At 36.1% G+C, this 21,952-nt stretch overlaps 2 protein-coding genes across 4 annotated transcripts; both read right to left on the minus strand.

The window, feature by feature from the left end:
* Nucleotides 1–5,128: 5,128 nt before the first annotated feature.
* On the minus strand, nucleotides 5,129–13,728 carry LOC103340788 (uncharacterized). 2 transcript variants are annotated; one of them, XM_089042967.1, is made up of 22 exons: nucleotides 12,323–13,728; nucleotides 12,026–12,141; nucleotides 11,647–11,855; nucleotides 11,400–11,519; nucleotides 11,062–11,190; nucleotides 10,835–10,960; nucleotides 10,369–10,424; nucleotides 10,174–10,273; nucleotides 9,932–10,049; nucleotides 9,615–9,824; nucleotides 9,120–9,450; nucleotides 8,891–8,984; nucleotides 8,411–8,519; nucleotides 7,906–8,177; nucleotides 7,646–7,773; nucleotides 7,199–7,433; nucleotides 6,710–6,898; nucleotides 6,303–6,592; nucleotides 6,043–6,226; nucleotides 5,684–5,926; nucleotides 5,466–5,551; nucleotides 5,129–5,350 (listed from the first exon to the last, which is right to left on the minus strand). In XM_089042967.1, the coding sequence occupies exons 1-22, from the start codon at nucleotides 13,150–13,152 to the stop codon at nucleotides 5,203–5,205; spliced, it is 4,323 nt and encodes a 1,440-aa protein (XP_088899093.1). In that variant the 5' UTR covers nucleotides 13,153–13,728; the 3' UTR covers nucleotides 5,129–5,202. The 2 variants fall into 2 exon arrangements, with proteins under 2 accessions (XP_088899093.1, XP_088899094.1); XM_089042968.1 differs by having other exon boundaries at nucleotides 12,026–12,193; nucleotides 12,323–12,454.
* An 886-nt stretch (nucleotides 13,729–14,614) lies between these two features.
* On the minus strand, nucleotides 14,615–16,854 carry LOC103340787 (inositol oxygenase 1). 2 transcript variants are annotated; one of them, XM_008244233.2, is made up of 10 exons: nucleotides 16,700–16,854; nucleotides 16,395–16,578; nucleotides 15,996–16,282; nucleotides 15,846–15,905; nucleotides 15,695–15,747; nucleotides 15,480–15,602; nucleotides 15,328–15,397; nucleotides 15,145–15,223; nucleotides 14,959–15,040; nucleotides 14,615–14,871 (listed from the first exon to the last, which is right to left on the minus strand). In XM_008244233.2, the coding sequence occupies exons 1-10, from the start codon at nucleotides 16,734–16,736 to the stop codon at nucleotides 14,845–14,847; spliced, it is 1,002 nt and encodes a 333-aa protein (XP_008242455.2). In that variant the 5' UTR covers nucleotides 16,737–16,854; the 3' UTR covers nucleotides 14,615–14,844. The 2 variants fall into 2 exon arrangements, with proteins under 2 accessions (XP_008242455.2, XP_088899095.1); XM_089042969.1 differs by having other exon boundaries at nucleotides 16,395–16,581; nucleotides 16,700–16,845.
* Between the last annotated feature and the right edge of the window lie 5,098 nt (nucleotides 16,855–21,952).

Raw genomic sequence — 21,952 nt, forward strand, 5'->3', positions numbered from 1 at the left:
AATTGTTACATTCCATCCGCAACTTGGCCACCCTCCACCACTAAACTGCTGCCATGTCGGCAGCATACTCCAGTTGCTGATAAGAGAAAATTCTTTTTTTTGGGTTCGGAGTACATACATAGTCTAAACTATAAAGGGATGAGAGTTTCTCACACACTTCTACCACGATATGATGGGGGGTTCGAACATGAGACTATTAATCTTTAAGTTAAGAGAGTTTCATTAATATACCCAAAATAAGGGACTGAAATTATTTTTAAAAAAAACCTCATATAAAATGCACTTTAGAAACACACCCAAAACTCATTTACTACGTAAGAAATTAGTGTTGAAGTTTCTATAAATTACGTGACTGCCATTGATCAACTTAAAAGAAGCCCAACACAAAAAACTTAAATATCACCCAAAACAACAATTTTATTAAAAAACTCAAACAATTCATTATAAACAAAATGTCTTAAAAACCGTAACTTCATTAACGTGTCATGTTGTTTAATAATTGTAATGTTCCACACATTTATTGTAATGTTGATTAATGGACTGTAATGTTCCAGTATAGGGTAATAACACTGTTAGTTTACTATCATATTGATTAATGGCTGTAATGTTCCAGTCTAGGATAATAACACTGCTAGTTTCTTATGGCATCTTATTTCTAATGCATGTCTACCCATGTAATGTTCCAGTTTATAGTAATAACACTACTAGTTTCCTATGATATCCTATTTCTAATTCATGTTTACCCCTGTAATGTTCTAGTTTAAGGTAATAATGATGCTAGTTTCCTATGACATACTATTTCTAATGCATGTCTACCCATGTAATGTTCCAGTATAGAGTAACAACACTGTTATTTTGTAATGTTCCAGTATAGGGTAATAACACTGCTATTTTGTAATGTTCTAGTCTAAGATAATAACATTGCTAGTTTACTGTCATGTTGATTAATCGCTATAATATTTCAATCTATGGTAATAACACTGCTAGTTTACTGTCATGTTGATTAATGGATGTAATGTTCCAGTCTAGAGTAATAACACTACTAGTTTCATATGACATCCTATTTCTAATGCATGTCTACCCTGTGTAATGTTCTAGTCTAGGATAATAACACTGCTAGTTTCCTATGACATCATATTTCTAGGGTAATAACACTACTAGTTTCTTATGGCATCCTATTTCTAATGCATATCTACCCCTGTAATGTTCCAGTCTAGGGTAATAACACTGCTAATTTCCTATGACATCTTATTTCTAATGCATATCTACCCATGTAATGTTCCAGTCTAAGGTAATAACATTGCTAGTTTACTGTCATGTTAATTAATGCTTGTCTTGTTGCTATTTCTAATACATGTCCACCAAAGAAAAGAAGAAAGAACAAACCAAACCAACTCAAAACAAGATAAGCTCAGATTGTTAATATTATTATGTCATAAAAATATATTGTTAATACTTTGTCATAGAAGTACATTGTTAAACAAAAATGATATCCATAACTGAAATAGTAACAAATGATAAATCCATCATCAAAGCTTAAAATACTTTTCAAAAATCAACTAAAATATGAAGAGAAACACATAATTGAAGCAAAAGATCAAAAATCTCAAGTCCAAACCAAACGACGACGACGACGACAATAAAGATGACGATGATGACTACAACGATGTGGTGAAAGATGAGTAGAGCTCGAAGATGAGGAATAAAGCTAAGTGCATCTGATCGAGGTTCGTTCAAGGTTCCAAACAATCTGGAAAAAAAAAAATCAATAGAAGCACAATTTTAAGAATAAGAAATCGAATGTGAAATATTGAAAATTGTAGATGAGAGATGAAGAATAAAGTTAGACTTGAGATTGAGCTTCAATGGAAGCTCCTTTTGCTCCAACATCGAGAAAGCACCAGCGAGAAATGAGAAAATAAATCTGGTTTTGGTTTTTGATTTTTTTTGCTAATCTGATTTTTTGGCATATCTTGACAAATCTTGTTTTTTGGCATATCTGGGCAGATTTGATTTTTCTCTCTCAAATCCATAGTACAATGGCAATATATGTATTTTACACACACAAATAAACAAAAAAATAAGTATTAAATTAAAAAAAAATTGACAGCTGTCGATTTTTGGATTTTTTTTTTGTGTGTTTATAGTTTTTAAATGGTATAGGGTTTCTTTATAAAATTATGTCTAAGATTGGGTATATAACTAAATTTGTATTAAGTTAATGACCTTTTCAATGGCGCTAGAACTTGTTGGCGAGAAAATTTGGGCTAGAGTTTTTCATCTCTCATTTGTGAGAGCTTAATTTGTATTGTTATGGCTTGGTTTTTTCAAGATTTATTTATTTTTGGTTGTTCGACAAAAAAAAAAATCTATTTTTGATTGTTCTGAGTTTGCACTCTTAGTTGGGATGTCTATGCCAGAGTTTCTTCGATCATGTGTAATCGCTAGTGGAGGATCCTCAGATTGTCTTAATTCTTATATTAGATCGCTCTGTTATTGTAATAGCCATTTATAGTTAGTTTGTATTAGTCATTTGTGGCTAGTGATTTTTTTAATTGAATTATGAATGCAATCCAAAATTTCTCAAAAAACCCCCAACCACTTGAATAATATAAAGTTTATCAAAAATAGCCAAAATTTACCCCCCATTTTCAAAAATGTCCATTTTTATAAAATCTTTCAAATATAGCCAAAAAAATCACCTAAATAGATACAAATGCCCTTTAAAATTAAAACCCAAGTAAACCTAAAAAGCAAAATTCTATTACACGAAGTTTGGAATCACACGCACATCTATAGCCTTGGTCGAACTACTGCTGAGCACGCACGTCTATAGCCTTGGTCGAACTACTGGTGAGTGATGTTCTTTTTCTTTCTACATATTTTGTGCTTATTCGTGCGGTTGCTTTTTTCTTTTAATTGTTTCTTCATTTCTTTGGCTTAGTAGGAACAAGAAATTGAAATTCATCAGTTTTGGTGTGTTTTGATGGTGTAGCATGAGTTCTGGGTTTCCTGCATAGGGCGTGGGAGGAATATCTTGCTTTCTTTATGGGAATTTGAAGCAATTCCAACACTCCCTAATTCAACTTACCAATTTGTAATACCAAGTTTGCTTTTTTTTTTTCTCTCTCTCCTTCCATCTTTGTTTTAGTTCTAGGGTTTTATGTTGGCCAAATTGTGTTTAGCAGCCAAGTACAAAACTATATCTATCTTACTGAATAAATAAAGAATTTGTTGATAAAGAAGTTTATAGGGATAAATTCCTAACTCTTTTGTTAAACTTGCTTTATTTTATTCCACTTTATTCAACCTTATCATAGCATAAATTCCTAATGCTTGAAGTTGTAGTTGGTTGTGTCGATGACTGATGCATGTGGAAATTGCGTGCATCCAAATTACAAAAATCCTCATATTTCATGGTAAAAAAATATTTTACAAAACACTTATGCTCATTGGATGCTATTCATCTCCATCATCGACAGGAAAGTAGTTTTCTTATTGGTCAATGCATAAAATATAAGTACGAATGTGTATCATGAGTACATAGACCCTACGACATCATGGAGGATATACGAAAGGACATGGGTGTGAGTATATTATAAGTTATGTGAAGGCTTGGAGAGCTAGGGAACATGCACTTGAGTTGGTTAGGGGATCGCCAGAGGAATCTTATGCGATACTTCCATCATATTGTGTTATGTTAGAAGCCAAACATCCTGGTACGATAATTCATATTGAAACTGACAGTAATAATCATTTTACGTATTTTTTTCATGTCACTTGAACCTTTCATCAGAGGATTTCGCACTATTATCAGGCCAATAATTGCACTTGATGGAACATTTTTAAATGGTAAATATCGTGGGACATAGTTTGTTTCCACATGGAAGGACGGAAATAACCAAACATTCCATGTTGCATTCAGAGTTAGAGATTCAGAGAATGATGCATCATGGAATTGGTTTTTGACAAAATTAAGGGGAACTATTGGGGATCAGATTGATTGGGCCAACATGGGACTAGACTCAATGAGAGAGGATGGGCACCTGTGAGACAATGGTTTTGTTCGGCACCTACGAGTTCATGGATCAATTTTCTTCAAAGTCTCGATCTTTAGTAACATACCAAGTATATATCAACAACTAGAACTCAAAATATATTGGAACTTTTTAATTTTATGTAGGTTTTAATTTTAAATGGCATTTGTGTCTATTTAGGTGAGTTTTTGGCTATATTCGAAAGAATTTATAAAAACATACATTTTTGAAAGTGGGGGTAAATTTTGGCTTTTTTTATATATATAACAACTCTGAATAATATAGGAATCAATTTTAAAATAGTTAATTCACAATTTGCCACCACCACGTGATTAATTAGCATAAATTCATACTTGTTTTCTTTTCAATTCATGGGATTTGTTATTGGCTTGGACTTGCGTGAGATTTGGAAATAAAGATTCAATTTTGATTTTGATTTTGATTTTGATTTTGATTTACTTGCTGTAGACGACAAGTAAAACCAAGACTTTTTCTAGACAGACATCGAGGGGCTCCATGGACGTGAATCACTTTCGCTATATCACATGAGTAGTCTCTCAAGTCGCAAGTCGAGCCCCTTCCTTCGTTATAGCCGATATGTTGCTTGGTCTTTTTTTAAGTGCATAATTCTTCAATTTCAAATTCAATCAGCAAAAAGCGTCCAACTTCTGAATTCTAATGATGACTGTTCTTTTCAACTCCAAATTCAATCTGCCAAAAAAGCGTCCAGGTTCTGAATTCTAATGTCTCTGTTCCTTCTCCAAATTTGACCAAATGTTCGTTCAAGCCATTGTTTCGTAATCAAACATGTCATGGATTTTGACTTTGGAGAGTTGATTGATATTGAGCTATAATTTTGGTTCGGTTTCTTTCATAATGTTAGGCACCAACTGCATTATCAAACATAACCATCAAGCAGGCACACGTACTAGTACTACCATGCATATGTATTGGAAGGAGAAAAAAGAAACTATGCCCGGGTTAAACAATGCCATATGTAAGGGCTTTTTTCCTTTTTTCTTTTCTTCATATATATATATATATATATATATATGTAAAAAAAAAGGCCACAATCTAAAAGATGACCTGGATCAAGAAAGAAACATATAACTATAGAGGGTGTATATTTACTAAAAGAATTAAACAAAAACAAAAACTAGGCTCTTCATGTCTGCCAGAACACATCAGGGTCATTGCTGTACAATGAGTGATCCTGAATTTCCTGGTTAGCCACATGGCAATCAATGAGCCGTGATTGGATAATTTTACAGAGTGCCAAACCAGAAGGAAGCACCCACCATCCACTTTCATCCCTGCATTTTGCAAACAAGGATTTTCATTAGCGAGAATTGAAGTTGCTGCAATCACTATTTACAACAGTTGAGGCTACTACATAAAAGAGTTGCTGCCATTAATCTAAATACTAACATGCTAAAATTCCAGGACTGAAAGTTGGAATGCTTTTTCTGCGAGTGGGTCGTATACTGAATCAATCCGCACGTAAAAGCAACAACCTGAAACATTACAAAATGTCAGGAACCGCACCATCAAATATTGAAACAAGGCAATAGCCTGCTTGTATTGTAGTAATAGCCTTTCATGTGACCCTCTTGAATTTTTAAGCCACTGGGTTCAGAACAACTTACAACATTGATCAAGGATGTGATATTCCACAAAGCATATATACGTGCAAGACCTGCTGACCGTCTCGGTCCATGACTAAACAAAGCACTGATTCCAGCTGGGAAGGGGAATAGTAGTCCAAGAGGAAGAATAAATAAGACTAAGAAGAAGTCCAACAGTGAAATAGAATACAGCTGCAGCAAAGTGAGCAAGACTATGCTAAAATCTCCCAACAAAAGAATAGAGATGACCAAACCAACAAGATCCTGTGATAAAGAAAGATACGAACGAGGGAGAGTTAGAATAGCATCTAAGAACAACCAGATTACAGAATGAGGAACGATAAAAGACCAAGTCAGTATATTGTAGGCATGGTCACTACCTGATGGCCAACAGGTTTGCCATTACAAACTATGAAGGAAAAGGGATAACATATAGCTTTCCTCTCTTTAAACATCCTTAAGCTCTTGGTGTGTAAAATCCCTCCAGAGAACCTTTTTTGAGACATCCAATGGTCAATGAGTCTCAATTGTTCAAAAGGGTTTTCCCTATGATTTCTTGGCGTACTGCAAATCAGGTCAAAGAAACATAAGCCTTAAGGTATACAACTTGCTAGAAAAATAATCAGGAGGAGAATGTTACCGTGACTGATGCTCTGGCGGCAATGATGCATCTTGACCATCCAGCGCTGGTGGCATACTTTCATTGTCAATTGCATATACCAAAAGTCCAAACTGGCAATATCCAGATGCGGTAGGCTGAAACCAGGCAAGATCTACATGTATTCCATATGCACTAAGAGCAGGGTTTGCATGTGTTTCAAGCCAGCTGATAACATGACCAAAAGTTAATTTTAAGTGTCCACGCCGAACCAAACGCAGTTGAGCGTTTAGACCAGCTACAAGCCGATACCAGATTGTAGGTGGAATACACTGAAAAAAAAAAATCAAATATAATGATCAGAACTTAATTTTTATATATATAATCAGCAGTAGGATATAACTGAACTTCACATGATACACATCCCTAAACAAATATCGGTAGTAAACCTGACTCATGAGGCTAGTAAGAATGTTATCACTGTGAAGAGAGAAAGGAGCCATGTAACTTCCATTTCCTCCAAAAATTATAGACATCGGAAATCTCTGATGAAGACGGGGAGGAAGACCAGCTCTTTTCTCATCTCCACCCAGGAAAAAGTCCACATATGCAAGCATTAGATCAGAAGTTGCAGCTACCTGAAGGAAAAAAAACATTAAACGTGATGGTAAAACTGTTTATTCAGCCATAATTTCAAAACGACTCTTCAAAAGACGTTAACAAATGAAAATCGGCACAACTGCACTACAATGACACGAGATTAACAGTAGATCATTCATATGTATTCAGTAAAATTCATATATAGATATCTAGCTAACAATGGAAGCTGATAGTATTTCTGTTCCAGGTGCTCAAGATCCTAAAACCTCATAGTCCAAAGAAAATTATGTAGAGAAGCATAAGGAAACACTAGACAGTTAGGATGCCTTTAGAAATACCTTAAGCCCTTCATACAGTGCACGTGAACGACAAGAACGCAAGCAAGAATGATCATATTCTGACCGAACATATTCACGAAGTTGTTGTAACTTCTTTTTCCGTCGACTCTGTAACCATGACCATGCAAGTGGATAGGCAAAGACAGAAAGAATGCTGTAGATTGATCCTTCCCACCACTGATAAGCAGCTAAACCATTAATCTCATCCACAAATCTATTGAATGCATCCTCATATCTGCCATGTAATGAAATACATAAAACACTTGCAGAAGTTTACCCAACTTGAGTTAATAAGAAACTATGAACAAAATTATCAAACCCAAGGCATCAAGCATCAATATAGAAATATATACATAACTAAACAAAAGCATGTCGTGTCACCATTAATTTGCAGTGAGCATCCAACCACCAAAATCATAATACACCAAATGGAGAAAGAGAGCTTACACAATCTCTGTTACTTGTTCTGGAGGGGAATGAGGTAGATGCCAAGGTTCACCGAATGTATTTGGCCCCATGAAATACATCCTATGTACATGACTCTGAGATTCCTCGTTTCTATTTGTTTCCAAAACCTAAATGACAACAGGATTGTCACATCTAACACGATGGAAGATTACAGGGCACTCCAATTTGGTTTTTAAATGACAATTATGCCAGTAATAAAAACAGCAGTAAGTAGCCAAAGTCAGAAATTAGAGGCAAACCTCATTTAATGATTCCAGGAAAGGGAAGGAATGATCTAAACGTGACCCCTGTCGAGCAGGTAAAGGAGCTGGTACTTCATCTGCAGTAACATATTTTGTTCGTGCAACACTAAGCACAAGAGCTAAAAGGATGAGGAGACCTAACAGAACAAGACTGAACAACCATGGTCCACCAAAAGTGTAAACCAATTCTTCAAGTGCTGTATAACATTTTGGCATGTGATATCTGTCAGAAATGCACTTGTATGGACAAGGAGTTTCACTAACACCACCTGATAAAATTCAAATGAAGTCAGAGAGTTGATTTACCCAAAGAGAAACATAATCACACTAATATTGTAACACCACTCTCAACAACAAAGATCCACAACATGCAGCCAGTCAATCCAATTTCCAGGTCTTCACAAGTCAAATAATGACAAACTTTTTAAAATAAAGCATATTGAAAAACATAGCAAAACTGCTGCACAAATAAATAAGTAGCCAAAGTAAAATTTAGAGATACCTCGAACAGTAACATATATGGCACGATGTGGAAGCTCGAGAGACGGGCAAGCATGACAAAGGGCTCTATCAGAGCCACTGACATTCTTAAAAGTGCCCACAGGGCATTCCTGCAGTACAATTTGCTCAAATTGTAAACATAAACATGATAATTAGGAGAAATAAAGCAACCCATCGAAAGCATATTAAAGCCCACAATCACAGACGCAAATATGCATACAAATACAATATGAACCAATATCTTCTTATCACATGGATACAGAGTCTAGGAATCAAATGATTAAAGATCCAACTGAACAATTAAACAATGCAAAATTGACATCAACGATAATGTTTCAAATGCGCCTACAACGACAACAAGAAGATAATTTATTCAACATAATGTTTCTTAACTCTATGCTAGATATAATACCATGAACGCATCCATATTACATCTTAAAAGCAATTCAAAACATCATGCAAATATAAATTGCAAAGCTACCTCACAAAAGATACCATAAAGCCCTCTAGGACAGGCCTTTCCAGTAATACTCCCATTTTGCCCAGCAAGACCATGACCTCTACCGAAACCTCCCCTGCGCCAAGGAGAAGGAAAGAGGGTTAATAGACTGGTTATAATCAGAAATCTAATTAGTGAATAGAAACTAAACCGGCGACATATATGTCAAAACGAAAATTGTGAAAAGCAGTATCTATTTCAGAATACGAACCCAGTAACAATGCTTCCTCTCACTCTTGCTATGGGTAGATATGCATCACCAATTGGTATATCCGACCAATGAAAGTGAATCCTTCCACCACCACCTCCGCCACCACCACTAGGACTACCATGTCCACCAACAGTTGAGATTGTAGATGAATTACCAAGTGCCAATGTTTGAACAAACAAAAGAATAGTTCCACCAGATCCACCACCAGGACCTATATTTGAAAAGGTCCTACTATATTGCTCCAAAAAATCTTCTCCAAAGCTTTCTCCGTCAGCTCTAAGAGAACCATCAAGAGACAAACTTGACAGCGAGCGCTCCAATGAACCCATTACTGTTCGGGAACAGACAAACAACACAATAACTATCCATCACAAAAAGAAAATCAAGAGAAATGAAATTGAATTTAACAGTTAAGATATGTTTAACCCATTGAATTGTCAACGTATTTCAAAAATTTCTCCACAACTTTCATATACATTTACTTATATTTCTTACCGATAATACCACCACCTGCAGTTGCACCAGCTAGGCTATCATTTCCACTGCCACTACCAAGTTCACAAGGTAAATCAGCATCTCCATAGGAAACACCACCTTCAATAAAATTTCCGTCGTAATACCCATCCCCACCTTTGCCACCATGGCCCCCGCCACCACCAAGCCCATTTACAAAAAACTTTCCTCTACCCATCCCACCAGTGCAACCTACACATTGAAATAGAGATTCCTTAAATCTTAAAATGCATTGTTTAGGTAATCATTTATTTCTACTTCCAATCCAAATTGTTAAAAAATAACGCAAAAACACATACCTAGCCCAGATGCACTAATTACCCCAGAAGAGTGGACTGCTACAGCTCTAACCCAGTGAAAATGTATAACAGATCCAGATACAATGCCTTCAACAATAACATCTTCAACACGACAGATCTGGAGTAGTAAGCCAAGCCAACCATATATCAGAAAAACAAGGTGGAATCTATTCAACCATAATAAAAGTTTGGCAAATTGACCAAGATAAGTACTTAGTTCTCAATCTGGATCAATGGGAGACCTGAAGAGTGAAGGTCAATGTAGAGTTCATGTTACAATCTTCGGGCGGATGAAGTAATTCCATGGGGCAGTTTGGAAGTTCACAGTTGAGTTGAGGTTTCCTACCAGGCCCAAAATGAAAATCAACTCCAAAAATAAATAAATAAATACAACAAAATAAAATGGCATCACTGAGAACTATGAATTTAAAACTTACGTCAAATTACTACTGCCACTGTCCAGAGGCCCTCGCAGTAAAGATCCAGGTCCAACCTTCATATTACAAACAGAAGATTCAGTAAGTACATGGCAATGCAACAAGATAATATGTGATTAGTGGCACAAATCATATAGTACATTTCAGAATTCACACAGCATGACAAGTAACAACATCAGACCATGTGGATAAGATTTTTTTTTTTTTTTTTTTCTCATATATATGCTCATTGGATTTGCTTATTATGTCAAAAATGAAATTAACAAACCAATGAAAGTTCCAAATTCAAATAACAGAAAACTGATGCCAAAATCATTGTTCCTCAGATGCCAACAATTCTATGTATATGATGGTGGAACTTTAGAGAGACAAACTGAACACTTTGCATCATAATCCTGAAACTCGTAAAACATGGATTTAAAAAATGGTGAATTCTTAAAAACTACACAATAAATACACAGCTTACATTGATACTGAAAAACAGAGACAGAACCAGGTGTTGTGCTTCAATCAGATCTCCTGGCCCAGACAAATTCAAGAAACCTTGTCCATGAACTCCCAAATTTGCATTAGAATGTATCACAGACGACCCCTGACAACCAATTACAGAAGCATGACTTGATACTGTAGACAACATAATATTATATTACTTGTTATTTTAGGTGTAAAATTAAGGCTCAAGTTTCAACATACCCTGAGAACCACTAAATTGCTTGCCTCAAGCAAGGATGTTGCCACAAGTGCATCAGCGCCACCATCTATAAGCATTTTAGAATTCCACATCAAGTGCATTTTGACAGACATTCGAAGAGCCCCAAATATCTGAATTTATTAGGAAAAGAAAGTAGACACTCAAATGTTAAAGTCTTACAAGGTATGAGATGTGCATGCCTTTATCTATTTTTGCATGTTACCCATCACACTCCCACCCCCAATTTATTTGTGCCTAGCTGGTCAGATATGCAAGAAACATGAAATTCTAGAAAAAAGTAAGAATAGAAAGAAAGAAAAATGGTAAATCTGCCACTTGCCTTGACAACAGAATCACTCATCAGAAGCTCTTCTGCCATTAACTCAAACTCTGATGAAGCATAATGTGCAAGACCAAAACTCAAAACTGCACCACATTTTAAACGAATTTGACCTCGAACCTGTACAATGCATTACAATTTCAACATAATTCAAACTTTATAACGCATGTTTTTTATTTTGAATATCAACATTAAGACAAGAAGAACCCCTTCAGCACAAAGCAATAAATGTTAGTTCTTCAATTACCTGAACACGGCTCCAATACAAAGGAACCAAAGTCTTGGCCTGATTTTTGATATCAACATTGGTCCAAAGTGGCTGTTTAGGAAACTCTAACAGAAGAGTGTCAGTCTGTGTGGACAAGTTGTGATTACTGACAATAAGTTTCCGAGGTACAGCATCATAATATGTCCCTGCAGCGCCTGCATTTTCAGGACAGCCTAAACTCCTTCCCCCTGCCAGAAGAAGCAGAACATCACTAATATACCAGAATTAATGTACAAAATCAAAGGAGTTCCAATGGTTCTTTCAAAAGCAAGTTCTTTCTCTACAGATTACAAAAGATAAACTTAAACAACTTCTTTTATATACAAAAATATATTACAAAGAATAATATTTGACTTACCATGAGCGAAGATATCTGTATCATCACGCCTGCTGAAAACTTTGATGGAAACTCTGCCACCTCCTCCTCCAGCGAATCCATTACCCCCCACTGCACTTATCCTGCCACTTCCAGTCCTGCTCTCCACAGAAAAATAATTGTAGGTATGCAATGGAAGAACAACACAAGCTGATAGCATCTCAATTCATGATTGAGCATTAATAGGCACAAGTATTAGTCCTTTTCAAAAAAATAAATAGGTATAAGTATTAGTGAGTCATTGTTTCCAGTTAAACAAGCAACAGCTAAAGAACTTACATTCTATAAGCTTTGATAAATATGCTGCCTCCAGACCCTCCTCCACCCTTAATCCCACCATCACCACCATCAGCCAAAACACTCCCACCAACATCAATTGAACTTCTGGCCTCTAACCAAATCCTCCCACCTCCTTCCCCACCATCCTTCTCATCCTTACTAGTCGTGCCACCCTTACTCCCATAACTCACGGGCTCATCCAAAGATGACCACGCATATGGATCCCCACCCCAAACATCGGAAGGGAGCTTCGTATTATCGGTCACACAACTAGCACCCCTCCCACCATGCCCTCCACCAGAGCCCTGCACACCCTCTGGGGTGCCACTAGTCTGCGGCGGGGGTGCACCAGCCAATGCCGTAACGTTTATCACTGACCCTATTGACAAGTTTGCATTTGAAGCATTAACCGAAACTAAACCTGCAATAATCATTGAATTGCTACCTAAACTAAATTCTCCACTAATATTAACCACAAATGAGCAACCCAATAGTGGGCAGCTCAAATTAACACCAGGGTGTATATATAAGCTCCCATTGCCTTCTATAAACACATCATCTTCAAGAATCAAGCTTGAGTTGAGCTCACAAATGGTGTCCAGAGACCCAATTCCATTGAGACCCCCCTGACACGAGAGCGGTGGAGGGTGAGGTGGCGGCGGACTCGAAGGTGGCGAAGGAGGCGTGTAGTCTCCCTGAAACTGATCGAAACCGAAGCCGAGGACCGAGAATTCATCGTCTAAATCAGCGCAGAGACTAGGGCTTATGGTGAAACTGGCCAATAGGTTGAAAATGAAAAGGTGGAGAAGACACGGGGGATTAGCAGCCATCTTGAAGAGGCAAAACTCATCACAGATATAAAACCCTAGTTAGATATTGATTGCAGAATCGTAATGGGTCAACACAAAACCCAAATTCTGGGTTTTGGGGACATGGATTTGGGGATTTGAGAGTTTTGAGTATTGAATTGAGTGAGATTCTGGATCAAAGACTGGAACTTAGAGTGAGAAATTGGGAGGATAAATTAGGCAAATACGTAAAAGCCAGACCTTTTTTAAGAAATAAGAATTTCATGAAAATGGTAAGCAATCTAATAAGAAATTAGCGCGTATTGGTGTTGCTTTGTGATTGAGACAGAGAAGAAGACGAAGAGCTGATGCCTGGTGGAAGCAGAACAGAACCGACGCAGCATACGTGTGCGTGGCACGTGCAACCTTCTTTGTTAAGGTATTTCAGACTTTTGAGTTTCAGATAAGCTTCTTCTTCTTCAATTCAACATTCCAATCCAACTTCCCCAACTGCGAAAAAAGAGAAAAAGAAATTAAGCGCAACACAGTCTTTCGCTACAATTAACAAAACCGCTGTAGATTGTCACTGATTTCTGATGCGTAACGTAATCATTAACAGAGATTAGGTTAGATTTAACACTAATTATATATTATTTCGATTCTAATCTCATTTAGTCATTTTATACTAATGTAAGGTATGCGTCACCTGATGGATTTTTTGGATTTTTATTTTTTCCTGGTGGAAGAATTATTGGATTGGACCAACTAATATAGATGCGGTTAGTTAATTATATTATCTGTCAATCAAATTCTATAAGAAACCACCTGTTTTTTTGTTTCTTTGCGACATAGTATCTTATCAAAAGCTGCCACCTTTAACGATAAAATACTGTGCAATGCATCCGTCTTAGGTCATCAAAGAGATTATTAACTGTTTGATTATGATTAATGAATACTTACTGATAGTTACTTTCAACTTTTAATGCTTCACTATGGTGTTTGTTTAGGATCTGTCATAAAGGGAGAAACTTCTTTTTTTGGGACGAAATAAAGGGAGAAACTGTGAACATACGGCTCATAGGGTCTGGTAATTGGAATGAATACAATCTAAATCCTTAACGAGGATTTGGTTGGATAGTAAGAATGTACAACTTGGTTCTTTCTCTATTTTTCTTTCCCAACTGTGTTTTGTTTGTACATTCGTTTTTGCGTACAGCTCTCAATCTAATTTGCAAACAGTGGAAAAATTAAAATATAATTAGTCCTTTGTCATGGAACTCGTAATGAGCTGACCAATTTGTCTGTAATGAACTAGAGTAGTGCTGTTCAAAAATAATAAATCAGCAGCAGCAATCTGTTTGATCATCATCCAGCTGTACAGTTGATTGATATAATATAAAGTTGATTTATTTTAACTCCCAGCTTCAGGGAAGTCGATTTATTTTAACTTGGAAATGGAAATCTAAAGTTGGATCTCATGTGGATGAATTTTGATCTTTATGAGTGAGAATGGAACTTACGGAAATTCGTTCATGAATTTTGGTGTGCGCAGCGCAGCAGCACAAGAATACATTTCTTAAAACATGTAAATAAATAAAAAATACAACTCATCAAAAAGTAGCTGGAGGGAGCAGAGCGCCTCTTCTTTAACCAACAGTTTGTACATCACTGAACAAATGAAGTCTTGATCTTCTCCTTACTACACATATTGATCATGTTGAAAACTCTCATGGCTCACCATCTCAGCTTTGCTGGGAAATACTGCAATAAAATTCACATCCAATTAGAATATGATCGGTTGGAGAAGGATCAAAATCCCCTACTGAGGAACTGCACAGCAGCACTCACCTTCTCAATGAGGGATAAATAATATGGCTTCACTTTTTCAACATCAACTCGTACTTTGCTCTTGCTGTAGAGGTCATATTTGCTGCATAAGATTACATAAAATAAAAGCACAAACATGGTCAGTTTGAATTAGAATGATGAGATGGGATATATCAGCAAATGAAGTGATTTGGAAATGGAGCTTACTTGAACACTTGAAGCCACTTTAGATTCTCTTCATCCTCCTTGTTCATAAGGTGTCTATAAGCCCCTGCCCTATGTAAAGCTGCAAGATGACAAATGGGAAATTTTCAACATTGGTTTCCTTGGACAGAATATTGTCAAGTGCAGTTTGCATAGTTGGAAGGCGATTTTCATGATGGTACTTACGATAAAACGAGTGATACCGGATGATGAACAATCCAGCCTGAGGCAAAGTTGTTCCATTTTCCTTAGCCACCTGCAGATTTGAACATACCAGTTAACAAAATCAGAGTTATGCTGATAGTGATGTTTGAAAATCGTACGGAGAAAAGACATACCAAGTACATGTAGTCATCGTGACCCCAAGATACCATGACATTGTCCAGTCCACATCCTTCTGAGTAGATCCCGTACATAGTGTTAAAGGAAGCATTGTTGTAGTCCGGATTTTCCTTGAAATACTGCAGAAGCAAATAAATTTGGTGTAACTTGATTGATTATAGTCACATTTAAGATGTCCTCAGTTCAAGTAAATTTTGAAGAGGAAATTTACCTTGTGGTGAACAATGGATTCATCAAAAGCGCACCCAAGAGGATGTGTGTCTCCTGCAACAAAATAATTAACTTTTTTCAATTGAAATAGCTCAAAAAGGGAAAAGGGTGAAATCATATATATCAATCAACAATGAAACTGCAAGGCTCACCAACAACAGCCCATTGAGGAAGTTCTCCAAAGCTAGGAAGAAGAAGCACTTTTCCAAGATCTGAAAACCCATGCAAGATTAAGTTAAATATGCTGCAGTGGATCTCTATCCAAAACATATCAGAACCAAGGAGTTTTAATTGGCATTTACCATGAATAAGGGCAGTCAAGTGCAACCAATCTTCATTAGGATAGTCTTTTCTGATGGCTTCAGCTGTTTGCAACAAATGCTCAATTTGGGGTTCATCCAAGTCAGGGTCACTGTCATCCACAACCTCATTCAGGAGCTCACAACATTCCCATATGCTCATTTCCACTCTGTTCAACTTGCTATACTCCTCCCTCATCTTCTTCACGAAATCGAATGTTTGATTGATGTGGTTCGACTTGTAGAATTCCTCCACAGATTTCTGCCTCTCACTTTCTGCATTGTAATCCCTGCAAAGCATTTGTGCATAAAAATCAGGTCAGGCTCCAATGCTTCACAACAAGAAACCAAACCCTTGATGCAACATAAGTAAGTGAACAAACTGAAAATATATGTAGAGACCTGAATGACTGGCCAAATGAGTTAATTTCAGGGGCAATGAAGGCATCATTTGATGCTGCAATTTTTTGTGTCACACATCCGTCATTTTTGGAGATGTCTTTGGGCACCACAAACCCACCATCCAAAACCAGTTCACAGGTTTCATTGGATTCAGAACAAAGCTTCTTCTCCTCCATTTGTGACCCTGCTAAAACAGGAAGAGAAGATCAAGATCAGAATCAATTAATTCTGCATCAGAACTAGAACCTAAAACTCAATGCAGAAGAGTTTAAAACAAAGAACAAAGGAAAAGGCTAGAAGGGTACCAAGCTGATGATCAGGCTGCTCAATGAGGATAGTCATTTTTGCCTCCAAAACTCAATCAATTAAAATATGACTGAAAGCAAACAAAAGCACCAGAAACAGAGAAAAACATCAATCAGGCTGCTCAATGGGCTGTGTGGCACAACATGTTGCCAAAGAGGGTTCTTATAGTCACATAAACTGTCCTTGCATGAAAATTTTGAAAGCATGGAAGTCCTCAACTGAAAAAACCATCGACTTTCCAAACCATTATTTTATCCAACAAAATACCACAAAAAGTCCTTGCATGAAAATTTTGGAAACGTACGAGTCCTCAACTGAAAATTTATATATTTTCCAAACTATTTTATCCAACTGGCCCCATTGAAACGTTCAAAAAATACAGTTGGACTCGGAAGGAAAATGATAAGGCTTTCTCTCTCTCTCTCTGTCTGCCCACATTTGGGAAATAAGATGATTAAAATTGAAGTTAAAAAATCACGACTAAGAGTCAGCTATTACGTGGATATCATATCTAAAACTCTTGCTTGGACCTACTGACATGGAATCTAGTCATGACCGAGTACTGTATAGCACTGTTTTCTTTTTCTCTGGTGTGAGATCAACGGCTTAGCTGTGACCCTCTAAATAAAACGTTGACTAATATGGTACTAATAATCAGAATCAACGGTGAATATTTAATATTACACGCCGACATCAACTTGCTAAGTTTTTTACTTCTTTTCTGGCTGAGAACATCTACCTGCAAGTTGCATTGTGTTCTTGTTGTAATGAAAAATATAGTATAGTTAATAATGCAGAGGTCGGCTGTATTCTGAGAGGATATGCCAATGCCATGGTTGATATATTTCCTGTTATAGATTTATACCATTGCCGGCTGCAGGTTAAATTGCTAAACTACGAATCTGAACAATTGATGTGTGGGCTTAACAACATGAGAATTTGTCTCGTAATAAAAGTTTGATAAGAGATCATTACTCGACAAATTATATTATAATTTTGGCTTCGTTAAACAAAATTCAAAGAAAAAAAATTAGAATAACAAGAACAGCTCATGTCTTTACACTGAAAGAGAAGTTAATGGGAGGTAAATTGAATACATGAAACTTGATACATGCATGCTCACAGAAGATGTATGTTAATTGATTGATAGTAAGTAAATTGAGCACGTTTTCGTTGTTCAAAAAAGCAGAATATTTTGTGTCGGGGGAAATATAAGAAAACGTGTTTGTTGAGGTCTTCAATCGTGCATATTTATACCGTACACTTGTCATAGTTTTATATCTGTAATGCCAAGAAATTGAAAGTAAAGATCTTCCATAGCTACCCTACCAGGTGTCCGTTCCCTTTGAAACCATATTCGGTGCTCTTTAACGTAGTTTAGAGTAATTTAGCGTATCGCTTTGAATCATATCAAATTTCCTTGTAAATATGTTTGGTGATTGAGATTGGATTGGATTGTTGTGTGGTAGAATTGAATTACATTAGACTGGAAATGATAACACTAATCCAATGATATGTTTGGTATTACACATGATTAATGGGTTGGATTGATTGAAATGATCTATTACATGGCTTAGTAGGATTAGACATAATCCAATCCAACTTAATCCTAACCTTTTGGTAGGATTCATAATCTTACTATATTTGGCCCAGTAGGATTAGACATAATCAAATTCATGTTATTTTTAGGCCACCAGACATTTGACTAAGATTATGAATCTTATCCAACTCACTGAACGGGCAGTATATGTGTGTCTACATATATCATATCATGATAGACTCAAATTAAGTGCATTGCATCATATCTAAACTCATCTAGTGAAACACATGTTACACAGCAACAAGTTATATTAGGTGAAATGTTCTCATATAGATTTTGCCTTTATTTCTCGTGACAAAACACAATTGGTTACTTTAATAGATCAATCTTCTCAGAAATTCTATGGAGCCCAAAATTTGTACGCCTTTCTTCAAAGATCAACATGACCTCTTCACAGACAAATCTTACCAAATGATAGAGACCAGGTGACCCACCACAAAACCTGCTCTTGTTTCTCGGTTAGCAAGATTTCAGACCAAAAATTTATGATGGAAACAGAGTCTATGGGCAGATGTAAGTTCCAAAGGTTCTATGGACAATTATTGTTTACCACAAACTCTGACATTACAACTATTGAACATTTGATGAATACCAAAAAATAGCCAACTAATCAATCAAAGCAGAATGGAGAAATATGTTGTATTCTCCATTTGCAAGAGGGTTATAACTCAACTCAGGTGATTAAAAGGAATTAATACTGTATTCGGGATTGTGTGTTCGAATCCCTCTTATCTGTTATCGCTTTTGTAAAAAATAACATTTTAAGGCTGTGAATTTGAAGGTGATATACTTCATGTCAAATTCCAATCCTGCTTTTCCATTCTGTATATCCACTCAAGAAATACAATGGCTAATGTTTTCCACTTACCATGCCATGATAAACTAGACAACAATTTCTTTTTGTTTCTCGGAAGCCAAGCCACACATGGAACGCATGAAAATCATGAAAAATCATGACTCGTGAGACTTTACCGACACCAGTAAACTAAAAAGAAAATGGCTCCCCCAAAGGTTCTGCAAAAACACCCCCCCAAGAACGAAATTAAACCGCAAAAGCCAATAATGCCCTTGCTGTTTTTGTCATCTAGTACGGCAGAAAAGACATTGTGAATTTTACATTATTCACGAATTGACCCCAAATCCTGTTGTCTTATTCGAAAGTATCGGGAAATTTTGCAGTTGAGGACATATTTAAATGCTGCCACTTTACGCGGTACACGGCCAAAAAGTGGGCAGCCGACTGATTTTTCTGCTGAAAAAATTACCGGATCAATGGGCCAACAAATGCGTAACACTAAAACTGGGCCTGTCCAGACCAAGAAAAAAACATTGGGCCTAGCTAGTTCAGCCTAGCAGTTCTTCTGTTTTTCAATCAACATACCACATTTTATTTTAACAACCCAAATTAAGTGGAAGAAGGATTCGAACTCGTGTGTGAGAGGTAAACATGCTCAAGTCAATTGGCCTAACCCGCACATGCAATAAATCAACAAATTAAATTTGATTGTTTTTGATAAACATAGTGGACAAATATGTTTCATGAACTCGACAAAAAAACAAAATTCGATGCATGAAGATTTTTGTGTACTTTTTTGTTTATTAATGGGGAAAGTGAATCAGAAAAGATAAATATCACTAAATTAATAGTTAATTACACTCTAATCGTAGATTATGGTAATTGTAATCCAAAACCTACAATCTTACATTTGTGGACTAAAAAATACATATTTGTTTGGGCAATTTGGTTAGACAAAGATAAACATCGAATCTAGTTCAGGTAAGATTGTATCCACTTTACAGTTCCAATCTTTAAAAAGAATGCAACTTAAAAAAGATGGATGATTTGTTTAATCTTCATTCCTAAGATTATATATGTTTTGTGAACAATGATTATAGCAAACAATGTACATAAAATAACAAACAACTTGCTTAGGAACCTTATCCAAGCTAATCTATTTGCAAAAATTGTGGGCTGCTTTCTATTATTTTTTAATCTGCCTTTGAGAGTTGGCCTAACCTTCAATTCAATCGCTTAGTTTACAAGACCCTAATAATGGATTACAGGCATTTTACTATAAGAGGAGCATACAAATTGATGTATTGGGATAATTTTGTTTGGTTACTAAAAACAGGGAGCATCAAACTTGGACATTTCAATCAAATTTTGTGTCGGGAATAATACTTGTTGTTATTTCCGGCCAATGACACGTAAGTTTCTGCTTATATATGGCATACTAAACATGACATGGTGCATTTAATATGGCGAGATTTGTTTGTATGCCTGTAAAATGTACATTCATCAACATTTAACAATTATCATATTTAACACTCATTCGTATGTACACGTAAACAACTATCGTTAGCATTCACATCAATAATCTTTAACTATTGAAAGAACATAATTGCATCAAATGCATCAAATGCTTATATTTGAATTGATTTCTTGTGCACTCAAAGACTGTTGTATATAATGTTTCTTCTTAAAAGTTGATGGGACAAATTATACTTAATTCCTTTCGTGATTAACACTTCAGATTCTCATATTGGCCGGAAATAAAGTCATTTATTCTTACATCGATCAACCCAAGATAAAGTCATCCATGGTTTCGTAAAAATAAAAAGAAGTCATCTGTAGATATTATATATTATTCAGTTGTCCCTTTCCTTGATAATTACAGACGAAAAGAAACCAGCAGTAAGCACATAAACTTCTACCCGAGAAGAAAATATATACATTTTATATATAATACATGGCGCAGATATTATCATAGTAACAGTGACATCTGATGGTGGGGCAATTAATCTTATCTATATCACTCTCAATGTGACTGATACCGTCACTTCTATATACATTTTTTGTATTTATTATTCTTTAAAATTTATTTCCATGTCCCTAAATTCACAGCAACCTCCCACATTTAGGCCTCCAGGTCCTCCACCTCCACCACGAACAAATATCACAAGGCACAATGATTGACCTTCACGAACAAATTTAATTTCAATGGATATTTATCCCGTAGCTTGTATTGGCTATTTATAACTATTAATTTTTTTTAACTGAATTACGAATGGAATTCCGAAATTTCTCAACAAAAAGAACCCGCGTTGTTCAAATAAATATTGATTTTTTTGCCCCTTCACCTCATATAATTGTTGCTTATGCTGTAAAATAATTGTGTGCATGCAAGATGTAAACTTGGCCCACAATGCCTTGGATTGGATCGATCATTGAGGCCTGAGAACTTTATAGTCCCATTGAGACGAGACAAGAAATTTAAGTTGTGCCCAAGATTTTCTAAGGCAGCAGAAAAGTTGTGCACGAAGTAAAATTAGGCCATTAATCGATAAAATTGAACAAAGGAGAGAATCTCATGCTAAAGGTATTGCATGAGAGGCCACAGAAATCACGTGTTTGGATAATGGTATATATGATGCTGTGCTGACATGACAGAAAGCAAACCTACATAAACAAGTTTCACAAGTTACCCTAATTTTGACGAGGAGACATTAACTTATTACACAAATTTTCGGTCAACAACCGATATGATAGTGTTTCATTTACTTTCATTATCGGTTAACTAGACTTCTATTTAATCAATTTTTGGGAAAATATAGATTGAAATAGGTACACTTTCAATTTTGTTGTTGAACA

The sequence above is a fragment of the Prunus mume genome, linkage group LG8, assembly GCF_029339155.1.
Source record: "Prunus mume cultivar Tortuosa linkage group LG8, ASM2933915v1, whole genome shotgun sequence".
In the NCBI taxonomy this organism is placed as follows: domain Eukaryota; kingdom Viridiplantae; phylum Streptophyta; class Magnoliopsida; order Rosales; family Rosaceae; genus Prunus; species Prunus mume.

Bases quoted from the DNA above. Each gene is read 5' to 3' on its own strand.
- LOC103340787 (XM_089042969.1), bottom strand. From the start codon at position 16,736: ATGACTATCCTCATTGAGCAGCCTGATCATCAGCTTG. The intron at 15,398-15,479 runs GTATGTCTTTTC...TCAAATCTGCAG, and splicing joins ACGATGACTACATGTACTTG to GTGGCTAAGGAAAATGGAAC. The intron at 14,872-14,958 runs GTGAGTGCTGCT...ATTTTATTGCAG, and splicing joins ATTTATCCCTCATTGAGAAG to TATTTCCCAGCAAAGCTGAG.
- LOC103340788 (XM_089042967.1), bottom strand. From the start codon at position 13,152: ATGGCTGCTAATCCCCCGTGTCTTCTCCACCTTTTCATTTTCAACCTA. The intron at 10,961-11,061 runs GTATGTTGAAAC...ATTGGTTGTCAG, and splicing joins GCAATTTAGTGGTTCTCAGG to GGGTCGTCTGTGATACATTC. The intron at 5,552-5,683 runs GTAAGTTGTTCT...GTAATGTTTCAG, and splicing joins TCACATCCTTGATCAATGTT to GTTGTTGCTTTTACGTGCGG.